Source organism: Scyliorhinus torazame, chromosome 2 (assembly GCF_047496885.1).
Source record: "Scyliorhinus torazame isolate Kashiwa2021f chromosome 2, sScyTor2.1, whole genome shotgun sequence".
NCBI classification, from domain to species: Eukaryota; Metazoa; Chordata; class Chondrichthyes; order Carcharhiniformes; family Scyliorhinidae; genus Scyliorhinus; species Scyliorhinus torazame.
In genome coordinates, this window is record NC_092708.1 from 139,204,307 (window position 1) to 139,223,235 (window position 18,929).

Below are 18,929 nucleotides of genomic sequence, written 5' to 3' on the forward strand. Positions count from 1 at the left end.
TAGGTTAGGTGGATTGGCCATGCTAAATTGTCACTTAGTGTCCAAAGATGTGCAGGTTAGGTGGGGTTACAGGGATAGTGTGGGGAGTGGGCCAATTGGCCTCCATCTGCACTGTAGGAATTCTATGGTTCTGGTGAAAATGAAGCAGAGACTGCCATGCCAGAGATGGGCTTCTGAGCCACACCATATGATACTAAACATTGTTAACCTCTATAGTGGAAACCATTGTCTTCCCAGGTGCAAGGGTGCCTCAGGTTGCAATACCAGATTCCCAGGAGCACAGACGCTGCACATCACTCAAGAAGTAAAACTGGTTGACTGCCATTACAGAAACAAAGACAAACGGCAAAGAAAAGTTGATGCCCCAAGTGCCTGGTCTCAACAGGAAGACTTGTAGTAACAAGACTAACCAATGTTTCAAATAAGAGCAAAAAGCTAGAGAGCTCTGAACAAATCAATCCAACATTAAAGCATTAAAATTTACTTTGTAAATTTTGTGTTACGTTGAAGTTTGTCCAATGACATTGCCAATTCCTGAATCAGACCTTATCTGTGGCATAACATATTACAGTATGTCAGTGCAGTATATACACGAGAGAAAAGTTAATGGTAAATACAATGGTATTTATCTAAAAGAATTACAAATGTTGTATTGAGTACAGATCACCATTGTTCTAATGATTGCTACTGTGCTAGGCATTGTAAATTAGCATGCTACAGGTACCTGCATGAAATACCAACAAAGCTGGGAGAGACTAAGCAGCAAAAGTAATACGTGGACTCAATGCAAAGGCCACTATACCCATTTTGTTATATTCACAATTTTAAACATAGAAATTACACTACCATAACCTAAATATATAATCTGATCACAAACGAATAGGTGGCACGGTAGCACAGTGATTAGCTGTAGGGTTCAATTCCAAGCTTGGTCACTGTCTGTGCGAAGTCTGCACGTTGTCCTGTGTCTGCATGGGTTTCCTCCGGATGCTCTGGTTTCCTCGCACAAGTCCCGAAAGACGTGCTTGTTAGGTGAATTGGACATTCTGAATTCTCCCTCTGTGTACCCGAACAGGTGCCAGAGTGTGGCGACTAGTGGATTTTCACAGTAATTTCATTGCAGTGTTAATGTAAACCTACTTGTGACACTAATAAAGATTATTATTAGTTGTCAATTCTTCTATTCTTTAGCATTTATAGTAATGACTGCATGTTAAGTTGGAATTGGCAAACAGCAACCAAAAGGGAGTGAGACCACACTGGAATTAACCTACCATTTTAGTAACACTTAACATTAAACGGTTGAGTTATTTACCAACTTATACAGAATTAAACCTTCATATTTTCTGTGGACTCTTCCTCAGACTTTCCAATTTAAAAACCATCAATGATGTACCGTCAAGTATTCACAGCCCTTCATAAGATGGCCATCTGACCAATCACCCCAATCGTTTTAAAACTTTTTCAGGAGCCCCCTAAAAATGTTACTCTGCTCTTTGGGACTTCTTGTCTGAACTTTCAAATCAGTGTCAACACCCATTAAAATGGCAACCCATGTCAACAGGAACTTCATATACACAAACAATTTACCAGTAAGTCAACAAATACAGAATTCAGATTTATATCTGGGATCAGATTTTTGGAGACCGGTGGAATCTCCTGGTGTGCTGTAGCATCTGTCGACCTCAATTTAAAAACCCATGCATTACCAGTAAAACTGTAGTAAGTATGTTTTGCTTTCAAGTCCCTCAAGGCCAAAATCCAATTAACCAAAATCCAAAAATCTCACGTTTGTTTCTAAGCACAAGTAAAAAAATATTTGGCTGAAGTAACAAATATAAATATCACTGTTTACTAAACACTCTTTAGCTGCATATAGAGAAATACTACATAATTACCAGGTCTTAAGCACGGTTAGTTTTAAAATTATTAATTTTTAACTATATTAATTCAATATCTCAGTTCAACACTGAAACATATCCAAAGAGCAGTTATGACATCCATCTTGTTTAAACCAGTCTTTATCAGCAAAATGTTTAGAACCACACCTATTTCCAGGGTCGAAGTTTCTCAGCAGTAATTTAAAATATAAAATTGTGAGAATCAAGCATTCATACACAATTTCCTCAATTGAAGTTATTAAACAAATCACTTCAAGATATGTGAAAGAGAAATCGCAGGTCTTGACGCACATTATTTTCAGTTTTGAAGAATAATACACGCACAAAAAGTTTTCACCATTTTGACCTTTGACCTGGATGAACTTCGGATCATTCGGGAGGCAGAGGTGGTCATAGATAGAAGCTTCAGGGATGTAGTTACTCCGAAGAATAAAGATAGATGGGTGACGGTGAGGGGCTGGGAGGAAGCAGTCAGTACAGGGATCCCCTGTGGTCGTTCCCCTTAGTAACAAGTATACCGCTTTAGATACTGTTGGGAGGGACGACTTACCAGGGGTAAGCCACGGGGTACAGGTCTCTGGCACAGAGCCTGTCCCTGTTGCTCAGAAGGGAAGGGGGGAGAGGAGCAGAGCATTAGGCATTGGAGACTCCAGTTAGGGGGATAGATAGGAAATTCTGTGGGAACAAGAGAGACTCGCGGTTGGTGTGTTGCCTCCCAGGTCCAAGGGTCCGTGATGTCTCGGATCGTGTTTTCGGGATCCTTAAGGGGGAGGGGGAGCAGCCCCAAGTCGTGGTCCAAATAGGTACCAATGACATAGGTAGGAAAAGGGATAGGGATGTAAGGCAAGAATTCAGGGAGCTAGGGTGGAAACTTAGATCTAGGACAAACAGAGTTCTTATCTCTGGGTTGTTACCCGTGCCACGTGCTAGCGAGACGAGGAATAGGGAGAGAGAAGAGTTGAACACGTGGCTACAGGGATGGTGCAGGAGGGAGGGTTTCAGATTTCTGGATAATTGGGGCTCATTCTGGGGTCGGTGGGACCTCTACAAACGGGATGGTCTACACCTGGACCAGAGGGGTACCAATATCCTGGGGGGGAAATTTGCTAATGCTCTTCGGGAGGGTTTAAACTAGTTCAGCAGGGGCTTGGGAACCTGAATTGTAGCTCCATTATACAGGAGGTTGAGAGTAGTGAGGTCATGAGTAAGGTTTCAAAGTTGCAGGAGTGTACTGGCAGGCAGGAAGGTGGTTTAAAGTGTGTCTTCTTCAATGCCAGGAGCATCCGGAATAAGGTGGGTGAACTTGCGGCATGGGTTGGTACCTGGGACTTCGATGTTGTGGCCATTTCGGAGACATGGATAGAGCAGGGACAGGAATGGTTGTTGCAGGTGCCGGGGTTTTGATATTTCAGTAAGCTCAGGGAAGGTGGTAAAAGAGGGGGAGGGGTGGCATTGTTAGTCAAGGACAGTATTACGGCGGCAGAAAAGACGTTTGATGAGGATTCGTCTACTGAGGTAGTATGGGCTGAGGTCAGAAACAGGAAAGGAGAGGTCACCCTGTTAGGGGTTTTCTATAGGCCTCCAATAAGTTCCAGCGATGTAGAGGAAAGGATTGCAAAGATGATTCTGAATAGGAGCGAAAGCAACAGGGTAGTTGTTATGGGGGACTTTAACTTTCCAAATATTCACTGGAAACACTTTAGTTCGAGTACTTTAGATGGGTCTGTTTTTGTCCAATGTGTGCGGGAGGGTTTCCTGACACAGTATGTAGATAGGCCAACGAGAGGCGAGGCCATATTGGATTTGGTACTGGGTAATGAACCAGGACAGGTGTTAGATTTGGAGGTAGGTGAGCACTTTGGTGATAGTGACCACAATTCGATTAAGTTTACTTTAGTGATGGAAAGGGATAGGTATATACCGCAGGGCACGAATTATATCTGGGTGAAAGGCAATTATGATGCGATGAGGCAAGACGTAGGATGCATCGGATGGAGAGGAAAACTGCAGGGGATGGGCACAATGGAAATGTGGAGCTTGTTCAAGGAACAGCTACTGCGTGTCCTTGATAAGTATATACCTGTCAGGCAGGGAGGAAGTGGTCGAGCAAGGGAACCGTGGTTTACTAAAGCAGTCGAAACACTTGTCAAGAGGAAGAAGGAGGCTTATGTAAAGATGAGACATGAAGGTTCAGTTAGGGTGTTCGAGAGTTACAAGTTAGCTAGGAAGGACCTAAAGAGAGAGCTAAGAAGAGCCAGGAGGGGACATGAGAAGTCTTTGGCAGGTAGGATCAAGGATAACCCTGAAGCTTTCTATAGATATGTCAGGAATAAACAAATGACTAGGGTAAGAGTAGGGCCAGTCAAGCACAGTAGTGGGAAGTTGTGCGTGGAGTCCGAGGAGATAGGAGAGGTGCTAAATGAATATTTTTCATCAGTATTCACACAGGAAAAAGACAATGTTGTCGAGGAGAATACTGAGATTCAGGCTACTAGACTAGAAGGGCTTGAGGTTCATAAGGAGGTGTTAGCAATTCTGGAAAGTGTGAAAATAGATAAGTCCCCTGGGCCGGATGGGAATTATCCTAGGACTCTCTGGGAAGCTAGGGAGGAGATTGCTGAGCCTTTAGCTTTGATCTTTAAGTCATCTTTGTCTAGAGGAATAGTGCCAGAAGACTGGAGGATAGCAAATGTTGTCCCCTTGTTCAAGAAGGGGAGTAGAGACAACCCCGGTAACTATAGACCAGTGAGCCTTACTTCTGTTGTGGGCAAAGTCTTGGAAAGGTTTATAAGAGATAGGATGTATAATCATCTGGAAAGGAATAATTTGATTAGAGATAGTCAACACGGTTTTGTAAAGGGTAGGTCGTGCCTCACAAACCCTATTGAGTTCTTTGAGTAGGTGAATGAGGGTAAAGCAGTTGATGTGGTGTATATGGATTTCAGTAAAGCGTTTGATAAGGTTCCCCGTGGTAGGCTACTGCAGAAAATACGGAGGAATGGGATTCAGGGTGATTTAGCAGTTTGGATCAGAAATTGGCTAGCTGGAAGAAGACAAAGGGTGGTTGTTGATAGGAAATGTTCAGACTGGAGTCCAGTTACTAGTGGTGTACCACAAGGATCTGTTTTGGGGCCACTGCTGTTTGTCATTTTTATAAATGACCTGGAGGAGGGCGTAGAAGGATGGGTGAGTAAATTTGCAGATGACACTAAAGTCGGTGGAGTTGTGGACAGTGCGGAAGGATGTTACAAGTTACAGAGGGGCATAGATAAGCTGCAGCGCTGGGCTGAGAGGTGGCAAATGGAGTTTAATGGAGAAAAGTGTGTGGTGATTCATTTTGGAAGGAATAACAGGAAGACAGAGTACTGGGCTAATGGTAAGATTCTTGGCAGTGTGGATGAGCAGAGAGATCTCGGTGTCCATGTACATAGATCCCTGAAAGTTGCCACCCAGGTTGAGAGGGTTGTTAAGAAGGCGTACGGTGTGTTAGCTTTTATTGGGAGAGGGATTGAGTTTCGGAGCCATGAGGTCATGTTGCAGCTGAACAAAACTCTGGTGCGGCCGCATTTGGAGTATTGCGTGCAATTCTGGTCGCCGCATTATAGGAAGGGTGTGGAAGCATTAGAAAGGGTGCAGAGGAGATTTACCAGAATGTTGCCTGGTATGGAGGGAAGATCTTATGAGGAAACGCTGAGGGACTTGAGGCTGTTTTCGTTAGAGAGAAGGTTAAAGGTGACTTAATTGAGGCATACAAGATGATCAGAGGATTGGATAGGGTGGACAGTGAGAGTCTTTTTCCTCGGATGGTGATGTCTAGCACGAGGGGACATAGCTTTAAATTGAGGGGAGATAGATACAAGACAGATGTCAGAGGTAGGTTCTTTACTCAGAGAGTAGTAAGGGCGTGGAATGCCCTGCCTGCAACAGTAGTGGACTCGCCAACACTAAGGGCATTCAAATGGTCATTGGATAGACATATGAACGATAAGGGAATAGTGTAGATGGGCTTTAGAGTGGTTTCACAGGTCGGCGCAACATCGAGGGCCGAAGGGCCTGTACTGCGCTGTAATGTTCTATGCTCTATGACAAGTTGCGAATTCTTCCAATTACCTCCCCAGGCTTCAGAATAACTGTTAATCTGAAAATCCAACGTTGCACAATTGCAAGAAAATTAATATTGGTATTTAAAACTTACCTTAAAAAGATCAAGGTATTAGGAAATTTTAGCTGCTCAATTTTTTTACGCTTAAAATTAAATTGTCATAGTAATTCTAGTTAAAATGGCACTGTTGTAATGGTACTACCAACAGTATTGCAACGGTAAATTAGCATTCCAGTGGTGGTTACCCAGGTTTAAAACTATAGTCCATTAGCACTTGCTCTTGAACTTCCTCATCAGTTTTCTTCAACTACAGTAACTCAGTGCATCATTACTGAGCAGTACAGTGCCATGTCCTATTTAAGAATAAAGTCTATGTTTTCATTAAGCCATTAAATTATGCATACAATGTATTCTTTACTAAAATGCCAAGAAGACACATGCCTTTCCACAGCCTTCTGCTGAAACTTATGCATGGTTTGTGAAGGGACACAAGGACAAATTAGTCAACACGAGTTACAGCTAGGACATGATTAATTAAACATTTTTCCCCAAAAATAAATATCACTGATTTCTTCCACAAAGACTCCAAATAAGTTGCCTCCTCAAAAACATTTGACATTCTATTAGTCAGACAAACCATGCAAAGGATTAACTAACCCTCCTTGATCCACCTGGCGGAGAAGGAACAACACCATTCCACTTTTCCTCCCTGTCACGAACAACCAAAATTCACCCTCTTGGAGAATCCCAACTATGTTAATCAGAATTCATATTTAACCTCAGCTCTTTAGGTAAGGATTGCCCTGGTCCCATGAGTAACAACTTACTGGGCCAAATGACCTCCTTCTGTGCTGTAATAATTCTATGACATTGAAACACTTTTTCCAATGCATATACATGGTTGCTACAGATAACAAAAATAGAACAGACGAGAGAAAAAAGGGATTGAAAGCAAGGAATACACAAAGAATGAGCAAATTGAAAGCAGGCATAATCATATAGGTGCAGAGAAAGAGATGGGCAGAGAACACATAGTAACATGCCAGAGCACATGATCATGGACTGGTGGAGTGTGACAACAAGACAAACTAAACACAGCACGAAGTGCATAACGCTGGGAAACAGTTCACAGTTAACATCAAAGAGAAAGAATGAGACACACAGTATTCATGAAATACAGAGGGAATACTAAGGCACAGTAGAAGAAGGGTGCACTGCATCGCCCATGTGCAAATGAGAAACACACACAAGACTGAGTAATAAAGGGACAGGTTGCACTGATCTGCAGGACTGCATGGTAACAATTGAAGATAACAATATGCCTGTTCACAGTACATATTTTTGGTAAATATGTAGCACATGTAGATTGTCTGTTCAAAATTCATATGAAAATACTGCAATCAATTTACTAGCAACACACTGCCAATCAGAGGCATACTCACTTTTAAGGCTATAGCCATAGTCAACCAATCTCTCCGTGGAATAAATTGCTGTTCGTAATAAATGAGGGGCAAGTGCAAATACTTAGATTATCAGGAACCCCACCATATTCACACCTTCACCAATACCACTTAATTCCACCACAATAATATCACCTCGTCTGCCGCTAAAACCCCCTCATTCATGAATTTGATTCTTCTAGATTCAACTATCCTAATGTTCACCTGGCTGGCTTCCACTTCACACCCTCATTAAACTTGAGTTAATCTAAACTCTGGGGCGGCACGGTTGTGCAGTGGTTAGCACTGCTGTCGACGGTGCTGAGGACCCGGGATCGATCCCGCCCCAGGTTACTGTCTGTGTGGAGTTTGCACATTTTCCCCGTGTCTGCGTGGGTTTCACCCCCACAACCCAAAAATGTGCAGCTTAGGTTGATTGGCCACGCTAAATTGCCCCTTAATTGGAAAAAAAAAATTGCCGACTCTAAATTTATAAGAAAACAAAATCGAAAACTCGTACCAAATCCAATTGACTCATCACCCATGCTCACTGGCCTGTCTGGAATGGCAATACTAAATTAAAAATTCTCACCTTTGTTTTCAAATTTCTTCCATGGCCTCTCTCTACTCCAGCCCTACAATGCTCAAATTTCTGCACTCCACCAATTCTGACCTGCACAATCTCAATTTTCATTGTTCCACAACCGATATATTAAACATTTAATGTCACAAGACTAAGTTGTTCAGTTACAGTACATATAGAAATCTTATGGGAATCTGGAAGTGGCATTCATGAACCAATTAAGATGACAACTAAAACGATAAACCATAAAATAAGATCAGATCCTATGTGTACACTTAACTTTTGCTCCAACTCAGCCAAATAAAACTAGGGAGTAATTCATAAGCATTCAGCAATAAAAGAAATCAAAAACCCCAATTTCTTCAAGATAACACTCAATAGAATAGTCAGAAATTCTTTCAGACAATCCAATTACTTCAGTGGTTTTCCAGTTCCAATAATGCGCCATGCAACAAAAATGTTTAATTATCATTGTTAATAAACCAATTATATTTGTATCAACAACTTTATTGGGCATTTGACAACAGAACTGGTTTTGATTCAGGAATGCTAAAAGAAAATAAGGCAGATGGATGCAAAGGTTGGAAAAACAATAAAAATTTAGAAAATAAATAAATATTTGTCAATGAAGAAATCATCATTATTTCTTGAGCATGTTATCTACTGCCAGGAGATACAAGTCATGAGATTACCTACTTTAGGCCAAACATTTCTGCATAGTGATCATTTTAGTAAACTGACATTGTCCTCATGGAACATAACTACATAGCACTGAAAACAAGGTGGCTGAAATGGACAGAATAAATTGAATTGCGTACTATTAAGTAATAACTTCGAGTATTATTGCTGATTAATCATGCCCTGTGATTAACTATGGCAATGGCACTAGTACTTTCATAAAACATCATTATATTTAGCAGGGTTTGATTTAAAGTTTTGATGCGGATGTATTCTCACAGACACAAAGCAAAGAACTCACACTGTAGTATGACAAATCTCATTTTACAACTAGAAAATGTATTATTAAGTCACTTTCACATCCCATTGTCTATGAAGTTTTTTTAAAAAGCTCAAAGCAGCACAAGGAAAACCATTAATGCCGGGCCACGAATCAGCTATTAAAAGAAAAAAAAACGAGAAAGAGGATTTGAAATAGCATTGTAACGGGAGAGAGGGAGACAATGAGAGGAAAAGAGAATTCTGAGTATGTAGCTCTGAAAATATTTAGTTCAAAGTGATAATGGCATGATGAAAAACCCCTGAAATTATTAAGTTGAGCCAAAACATAAAATACATCACCACTGTTAAAAGCATGATTAAAGATTAGAATTTTGATATATGGAAACGTAAGGGAAGGGAAGGAAACAAAGATTAGGTACACAATATGTAACCTTGAATAAATCTTATTTTAGATTATTTTAACAAAATATACAATTGTGTTTAAACTCCTGTAAAAATATGAATTTGCATGCTTTAATAAGTGCCATTTTACAGTTTAAAATGCTACAATGATAGTTACTGTAACTACCGGTGCACTTTTTACAACTGAAATACAGATTTCAAATTAAAGTTGTAGAATCAGATCCATTCGACAAAGACCCCCGGCCCAAGTGACAAGACACTAGCTTGCACATTGAATGGGTTAATTACTTATTACACGTAAAACATGACACTACCTAAAGATACTTATTGAGCCACAGAACATCATTCATGTAAGACACAGTACCATAACCAAACTTTATTCCATCAAACCAGTCACATCCCACTATTATCAGAACATTGGCAAATACACTGTTCTGATTTCCTATGTCTTATGGTCTTATGAATCATTGTTCCACTCAGGTGCAAACTAATTTTTATTTTAATAAGCTTATATATTTTCCACAAAGCAGTTGTCTTCATGGTGTTGCGAGATTTTGTAGAACTTCCTCTGTGAAACACAATAAGAAGCCACATACATCCGGCCAAAAAAGCACTTGAGGTTGATGTTGGTATCCCACGGTTCACTGATTTGGTTTGGTGCGACTTGTTTCAACAATATTTAAAAAGACACTCACGATTTAAAATTAACTCTCTCAAAATATTAAAATAAAACAACTGAGCAGAATGAATCCATCCCACCTTCCTAAACGGTCTGGAACTACAACTGAATATTTATAAAACATGTCCTTGATTTTTTTTGGGGGGGGGGATCAAAATAAGGATCTAAACAATTTACGACGGTGTCAAATTTGCTGCAGTCTCTGATGAGACAATTGATAACCACTCGCACTCAAGCAACGAATAAAAGGAAACGTTCAACAAAATGTCAACATTGGTACGTAAAAGTACATTGAACGCAACAGGCACAAATATCTCCCGAGACGAGTGGTAACAACTATTCTACATTACTGCACTGCAAAAATAGAAAATAAATAGGATATTATTTCGTAATATGTTGGCAAGAAATCAGCAGGATTTCGAACTCAAATGATCCTCAGGGCTGGTTGTTATGGAGCAGGCTGCCTGACTGAAATCACTACAGGCCGGACACTGGATCCGTCTATATTGTAGATGTGTGTGCATCTAGCTATCTCCAGGATAATTTGGATGAAAACGCCACAAATCATGAGCTGAGGGAGGGAAGCCCGCCTATTCTATGCCTCCTCTTTCTCAGACCCTCAGGCAGCTCCAGTGCATTTGGGCCAGGAAACACCTACCTTTTTGATGTTATAAATCCGAGTCAGCATACCAATCCCCCTGTCGTTCAGGATTGTCAGCTTCTCGGCGATCTTCTGCTGGCTCGACATCACGGCCCTGGACATGGTGCCAACACTGTTTTGCATTTATTGCAAGGAAGCGGGAGGGGGTAAAAAAAAAAAGGCTTTCCAGTGCTGGCCGAGGCTGTTAAAAGGATGAAATCTCCATCACACAAGGCGCCTCCCTTCTCTCCCCCTCAGCTCCTTCTCTAGGTGGTGGCCCTCTCCCAAACCGAGGCTGCTTCCTCCGGTCCCAGCCGAGCTCACGTGACCGCCTCAGCCTGTGCTCACCGGCGCCCCCCCCAGCCTGGCTGACTGACCCGCTGCAAAGGGGTGTCGCCTCTTGTTTTCGGTTCCATGCCGACTGGCAAATAGACATTGTCAAATTATTTACATCTTTTTTTTAATGCAGTTCTGGGAGCGGGACATCGCGGAGAAAAGGAGTCGAGAGTGAGGGGCGGGACTGCTGCGTTCTAATCTGGAGTTTCCACCCTTTTAATGGTTTCGCATCAATGATTGGAAGATGATTCTTGGGCAGGGTGTGTGGACAGTCTGGGTCATGTTGGCATCGAAAAAGAGAAGGAATTGGGTCTTTTAAAACATATTAAGATCGATAAGTCTCCTGGATGGGATTTACCCAAGAATACAGAGGGAAGCAAGGAAGGAAATTCCTGGGGCCTTGACTGACATCTTTGTATCCTCAGCTTTGACAAAGGGCCATCTGGACTCGAAACGTTAGCTCCTTTCTCTCCTTACATATGCTGCCAGACCTGCTCAGATTTTCCAGCATTTTACTTTTTGGTTTCAGATTCCAGCATCCGCAGCAATTTGCTTTTATTTTTGTATCCTCATTGGCTACAGGTGATATCCTAGAGGACTGGAGAATAGCTAATGTGGTACCCCTGTTTAAGAAACGTAGCAGGGATAATCCAGGAAACTGTATGTGGTGATGTGCATCAATGTAAATGACTGTAAGCTAACTAGACACTAGAGGGAGCACCAGAAACATCACACACACTCAGCCAATAGATCAGTTATATAGGAGACGACCAATGGACATTCACGATACACAAGGAGGTGACACGACCACAGGGGGGCATTACACCAACCCATATATCAAGGACACCACACACATGATCTGCCTCTTTCCAGTGGAGACAGTCAGTGAGAACAGACACAGGGTTGATTCAATATTATACCCACCACATAGATTGCAGCAGCTGGTTAGTCAGTATAGGTAGCTATTGTAGGATTATTTTATAGAATAGAATTTACAGTGCAGAAAGAGGCCATTTGGCCCATCGAATCTGCACCGGCTCTTAGAAAGAGCACCCTACCCAAGGTCCACACCTCCACCCTATCCCCATAGCCCAGTAACCCCACCCAACACTAAGGGCAATTTAGCATGGTCAATCCACCTTACCTGCACATCTTTGGACTGTGGGAGGAAACCGGAGCACCCGGAGGAAACCCACGCACACACGGGGAGGATGTGCAGACTCCGCACAGACAGTGACCCAAGCCGGAATCGAACCTGGAACCCTGGAGCTGTGAAGCAATTGTGCTATCCACAATGCTACCGTGCTGCCCTTAAGCAGTAGTGTCGAACCCGAGTAATAGAAGTGTAAATAGATTAATAAACGTGTTGAAGTTATCTCCACGTCTGAACCTTCCTTTGTCAAGTGCACCACAAGGAAGCCGCTTATGTTACACCTACAACATAACAAATCATGGTACCAGAAGTGAACTGTTTCAATCCACATAGCCATACCTCAGCGTACAGTGACAACCAGCAACAATACCCAGGCAAGATGTTCGAGACCGGGTTCCGCAGCGGCTCCAGTGCCACGGCGATCTCCGTGAAAACTGGCGGGCATTCCGGCAAAGGTTTGAAATCTACCTGGTGGCAGCCGAACTAGAAGAAGTGGCCGAACTTGAAAAAACAGAGCTTCTCACCATCGCCGGTGCCAGAGCAGAAGAAATCTTTTAAAAATTCAAGTTCTCCAAAGGGCAAAACAGGAGCGACTTCCAGTCGGTCCTGGACAAATTCGGCAAATACTGTGAGGAAAACACAGTCCAACCAGCAAGAATAGGTAAGAGAAGTGCCAGTACTCACCACGATGCCGAGATCCCGGAGCAGAGAACAGTTTTGATCGGCGGCCATCTTTCTAAAGGTAGTGCACTTGCGCAGTTACGCGAAGCAAATGCGAAAAAGGCCCCAAGTAAAGGAACCGCGATCTGCGACTGTGCAATCGCTTCCTACGCGCTACGTCACGAGCGTCATGACGTCAGAGGCCCCGGACCACGCACATTTAAAGGGCAAACGTCCCAAATCAAAGAAAAAATCTTTTAAAGCCGTAAAACAACCTTCCTTCACCTGGAATGACTGCACAATGCCTCAAATTGAACCAGGAAATGAAATTAACTTCCGAAGAACCCTCCAACAAGCAGTTACCTACGCCCAAACCAATGATTCCAACCTTGAATACTTCGACACCAACCTTCACATTTTCTCTGGACCTCGCGAGCCCAATGCCAGCTCCGACGCGAACAGTGATGATATGGTCCTAGAAGACAATGGCACAGACGAACCTTTCACCTTAGGAGGCTACTCCAATACCAAATTAGAACCGCAACTAGACGTGTTGCACATTGGCGACCCCCCCGTATTGAATCCAACGCAGACGCGGATTCGTTCTTCGGATTTGAGGATCTTCAGCCCAGCAGATATGACATCCCAACTCGTGAGTGCAGGATGATGCTGCAGTCTGAAACCAAGAGACAGAGAGCGGTACAAGCCCACAGAGAGTGGCCTGGCTGCCACACAGAGCGTGGTCCACGCACCGCTCAGAGTTCCCTACTCTATGATAGAAGAAACGCAAGACTCCAGTGCGCAGTCCTTACACACACAAGAAGTGACTCCAGTGTCACAAGCCTCCGCAGCGAGCCTGCGGACAGACTCCACGATAGAAGCAACGCAAGACTCCGACGCGCAGTCCTTGCAGGAACAAGATCATGAGGGTCTAGCAACCTCCTCTGACCAGCTAGCGGCAGACGATGCAAGTCTGCCATGCTCAAGTAAACAGCAAAAAGACTATGACAGTCAACCACGCTCCAGTGCACAGCAGGACAACCATGACAGTCTATCATGCTACAGTTAAGAACAAAGCGACGATGACAGTCCAAGCCCAAATGCAGGACAACAGCAAGACAATGACAGTCCACCCACATTGTCTGCGCCATCAGATGAAAACTCTGACAATTTACCCAACCCAAGTGAACAACAAGCAGCTACTGAGGATCTACCCACGGTATGTGAGACGAATGACGACAGCATCCCACTTCCCATGCAAGATGTGCAAAGTGACAGACCTCAGCTAGTGTGTACAGAGGCACTCGACAATCACTGTGAGACCACTGGTGACTCCGGTGACACCACAATACTTCCACCCTCATTCGCTCGAACCTCTCCACAAGTCAATGCATTTCTGCATGTTCCGACTCCAGACGTGCAGCTTCAAGAAATCTCAGCTGACTCCAGTGAACCTGCTAAGATTCCGGACGGGGAGCATCAACAAACCAACACTGACTCAGTTAAAACAGGCAAGACTCCAGATGGGGAGCAACCAAACGCCGACTCTGATTCACGTAAGCCAGACTTTACTCCAGACAGGGAGTGCCGCAACCTCAGTGATGGCACGCTCAGGGTGACAGCAGATGCCACAACGACAGGAGATGGATCACTTAACAATTACACTGGGTCAGTAATAACAAGCAGCGGCTACAGTCCAAGAGGAATACACCAATACTCACCACAGCTATACCCACACATTTGTTCCACACCAGCAGTGCAGCCAATGACAGCTCATGCTGGACAAACCCAGTATTCAGGCATGCAGCAGTCTATGCAGCATATTCTCAAACAGGCCAGCACTACGGATTGCCCACTAATGGGATCAAGACCGAAGCAGGACTACCGCAAGCGCAATCTGCACTACAGACTGGATGCCTTAGTTACAGCCCAGGATTTGCTGCACCCCAGCCTGGCCAGATGCCATATTCCTATCAGATGCAAGGTTCTAGTTTCACACCATCACCAAGTATTTATGCGAGCAGCAATTCTATTTCCAATTCGACAAGCTTCAATGGTTCTGAGCAGGATCACCCTTCCTACGGCAATACGGTAGCATAGCGGTTAGCGCAATTGCTTCACAGCTCCAGGGTCCCAGGTTCGATTCCCGGCTGGGTCACTGTCTGTGTGGAGTCTGCACGTTCTCCCCGTGTGTGCGTGGGTTTCCTCCGGGTGCTCCGGTTTCCTCCCACAGTCCAAAGATGTGCAGGTTAGGTGGATTGGCCATGCTAAAATTGCCCTTAGTGTCCAAAATTGCCCTTAGTGTTGGTTGAGTGGGGTTACTGGGTTATGGGGATAGGGTGGTGTGGGCTTGGGTAGGGTGCTCTTTCCAAGAGCCGGTGCAGACTCGATGGGCCGAATGGCCTCCTTCTGCACTGTAAATTCTATGAAATCTACACAGCACGTGGCCAGAACCAGTATGTGCAGTCTTATCCAACTTCAACATATGGCACATCCATGACCTCGAATGATACTGTTGATGGTACCTCTTCAACGTCAACACCTTATCAGCTACAAGATGCCATCCGACAGCACCATCACAAACATCGAAAAAAGAAAGGGTCTCCAAATCAGACAGCAAAATGATTTGACCACTTCTTGGTTCCTGTGGCACAGGGACGTTGATGGCGTTCATAACCAAGAGAGACATTTTACCACGATGATTGATGGTTTTTGGACTCACACGAATGATTTGGACTTATTGTTCAATCACTGTACCTTACCTTATCTATCTGTTCTTTGTTCAATTTTCTTAAAGTGTACAGAAAATATGAACATATAAAAAAGGGAGGATGTGGTGATGTGCATCAATGCAAATGCATGTAGGCTAACTAGACACTAGAGGAGAGCACCAGAAACATCACACACACACTCAGCCAATAGATCAGTTAGATAGGAGACGACCAATGGACAGTCACGATACACAAGGAGGTGACACGACCACAGGGGGGCATTACACCAACCCATATATAAAGGACACCACACACATGATCTGCCTCTTTCCAGTGGAGACAGTCAGTGAGAACAGACACAGGGTTGATTCAATATTATACCCACTACATAGATTGCAGCAGCTGGTTAGTCAGTCTAGGTAGCTATAGTAGGATTAGCAGTCGTGCCGAACCTGAGTAATAGAAGTGCAAATAGTTTAATAAACGTGTTGACGTTATCTCCACGCCTGAACCTTTTTTTGTCAAGTGCACCACAAGGAAACCTCTTATGTTACACCTACAACATATCAAATCACTATAGGCCGGTGAGCCTCACGTTGGTAGTAGGTACATTATTGGAGAGAATTCCAGGGACAGGATTTATACCCATTTGGAAACAAATTGACCCATTAGAGATAGACAGTATGGTTTTGAAAAGGGGAGGTCATGCCTCACTAATTTGATTGAGATTTTTGAGGAGGTGACAAAGATAATTGATATGGGGAGGCTGGTGGATGCTATTTACATGGACTTTAGGAAAGCCTTTGACAAGGTACAAGACTGGTACAAAAGGTGAAGTCACATGGGATCAGATGTGAGGTGGTAAGATGGATACAGAACTGGCTTGGTCACAGAAGGCAAAGGGTAGCAATAATAATCTTTATTATCACAAGTAGACTTACATTAACACTGCAATGAAGTTACTTTCTCGTCAAGAAAGCATATGGAATGCTTTCCTTCATTGGACGGGGCATCGAGTATAAAAACTGGCAAGTCATGCTACAGTTGTATAGAACCTTGGTAAGGTCACACTTGGAATATTACATACAATTCTGGTCGCCACACTACCAGAAGGATGTGAAGGCTTTGGCGAGGGTGCAGAGGAGGTTTAACAGGATGTTGCTTGGTCTGGAGGGTGTTAGCTATGCGGAGAGGCTGAATAGACTCGGAATATTTTCATTAGAAAGACTGGGGTTGAGGGGTGACCTGATAGAGGTCTACAAGATTATGAGGAGCATGGATAGATTGGATGGGAAGGCACTCTTTCCCAGAGTGGAACAAAAAAACAAAGAACAAAGAAAATTACAGCACAGGATCAGGCCCTTTGGCCTTCCCAGCCTGCGCTGATCCAGATCCTTTATCTAAACCTGTCACCTATTTTCCAAGGATCTACTTACCTCTGTTCCCCGCCCGTTCATATATCTGTCTAGATGCATCTTAAATGATGCTGTTGTGCCCGCCTCTACCACCTCCGCTGGCAAAGCGTTCCAGGCACCCACCACCCTCTGCATAAAAAACGTTCCACGCACATCTCCCTTCCACGTTCCCCCTCTCACCTTGAAATTGTGACCCCTTGTAATTGAGGGGTCAGTCACCAGGGGACATAGGTTTAAGGTCCGTGCGGCAAAGTTTAGAGGAGATGTGCGAGTCAGATTTTTTATGCAGAGGGTGGTGAGTGCCTGGAACCCGTTGCCAGGGGAGGTTGTGGAAGCAGATACATTAATGGCATTCAAAAGGCATCTTGACAAATACATGGATAGGATGGGTATAGAGGGACATGGCACAAGGAAGTGCTGAGGGTTTTGGCCAAGGTGGTATCATGACCGGGACAGGCTTGGAGTGCCAACGGGCCTGTTCCTGTTCTGTATTGTTCTTTGATAGGAGTGGAAACAATGAATGATTTTGGTGTTCTTGTGTTATGCTGCTTCGGATAACACAGGCTGCTACTTGATGCAGTCTTAACTAAAGGATACTCCAGACTCTGAAGTGAGTTCAGCGTGTTTATTGAACTATCAACACAGTTCTCAAATGAGTTTGACTCTCTGCTAATCTAACTGTAGTAACTCAGCCTAACTGTACCAGCTTGCTCTAAGCCACGTGCTGGGGTGTGATGCTGCTGATCAACCCTGTCTAACTCTCTAGATGTCTGTCTGTAGAAACAGGCAGAGCCTGTGTGCCCTGTCCTTTCGTGTGAGTCATATAAGTGCCCCCTTGTGGTAATGCCACCTCTGGGTGTCCTGATTACCCATTGGTTGTGTCCTGTTCTAATGACCCATTGGTTGTACGTCTGCATGTCATGGCATCTCTGGTGTTCCCTCTAGTGGTTACTTAGTTGTAGTGTATTTACATTAACCCCTTGTGTATGTACAGTGATGCATATCACTACGTCCCCCCTTTTTCGTGTTACATATTTTCTGTACTTTGTTGAAGAAAATTGTACAAAACAGGTAGATAAATGATGACATGTACAAATTGTGATGATATTGATGATTATGCAATACCAATTAACATTTATGAGTCCAAACTTTAGGAATTGGCTTGCTTGTTTTGTTGTTGAAGTGGTGATGTTGATGCTGTCATTTTCCTGTGAACGCCGTCAGTGTTCCTGTGCTTAAATAACCAAGAAGTCATCATGAGGTGTTCGAATGGTCAAATCACTTAGTTGTCTGATTTGGACACTTTTTTTTTATGCTTGTGGTAGTGATTCTGTATGTCATCTTTCCTGAAAGCTGGTTTGCTTAATGTAGTGGAGCAAACGTGAAATTGTAAGATTTGTTGTCATGCGATGGTATGTTTGTACTCTTGCCATTGGTTTGAGCTATGCTGTTACATTGTCCTTCATGTGCAGAGTTGTATCATGTCGTACAAGTTGTTGCTCTATTGTAGTTGTTTTAGTTGGTTTTGTCGTGCTTATTGTTGATGTTGTTGCCTTTGTTATGCTTGTTGTTGTTGTTTTTGTTGCGCGCAATGACCGCTCTGAGTGGATAATTCGAGTCATTCTCAAAGTTACTTGTGTCAGTGTCCTTTGTGGTATCTGCTGCTTCATTGAGCATTTCTTCTTTGATTCCGTGGTGCTCCCCTTCTGGAGTCATTTCTGATTCATTTGAATCATCTTTGGTTTCTTGATGCTCCTCGGCTGGAGTCAAAATCTTCAAGATTTCATTTTCTTGTGGATAGGCTCGAGTGGATAAGGTTTTAATTGACGTGGTCTCACTGGACTTACAAGTAGTTTCACTTTGATTGTTGAGTTCCTCTGTACATACGAGCTGAGATCTGTCAGTCTCAGCGTGATGTTGCACACCTTGTATGGGAATTGTGATACCT

The 18,929-nt window shown here is 43.5% G+C and overlaps 1 protein-coding gene across 9 annotated transcripts in view; it reads right to left on the reverse strand.

Annotated features, from left to right (window-relative positions):
• The window catches only part of nckap1 (NCK-associated protein 1), a 351,428-nt gene extending 340,411 nt beyond the window's left edge, over positions 1-11,017 (reverse strand). For 4 of the 9 annotated variants that reach the window (XM_072477677.1, XM_072477672.1, XM_072477682.1 and 1 more), the window contains exon 1: positions 10,725-11,016. In XM_072477677.1, the coding sequence (XP_072333778.1) occupies positions 10,725-10,850 (126 nt within the window). In that variant the 5' untranslated portion in view covers positions 10,851-11,016. Of the gene's footprint in view, positions 1-10,724 lie in introns of all 9 variants that reach the window. The other 5 variants (XM_072477691.1, XM_072477686.1, XM_072477681.1 and 2 more) reach the window with 2 other exon arrangements.
• Positions 11,018-18,929: the final 7,912 nt, after the last annotated feature.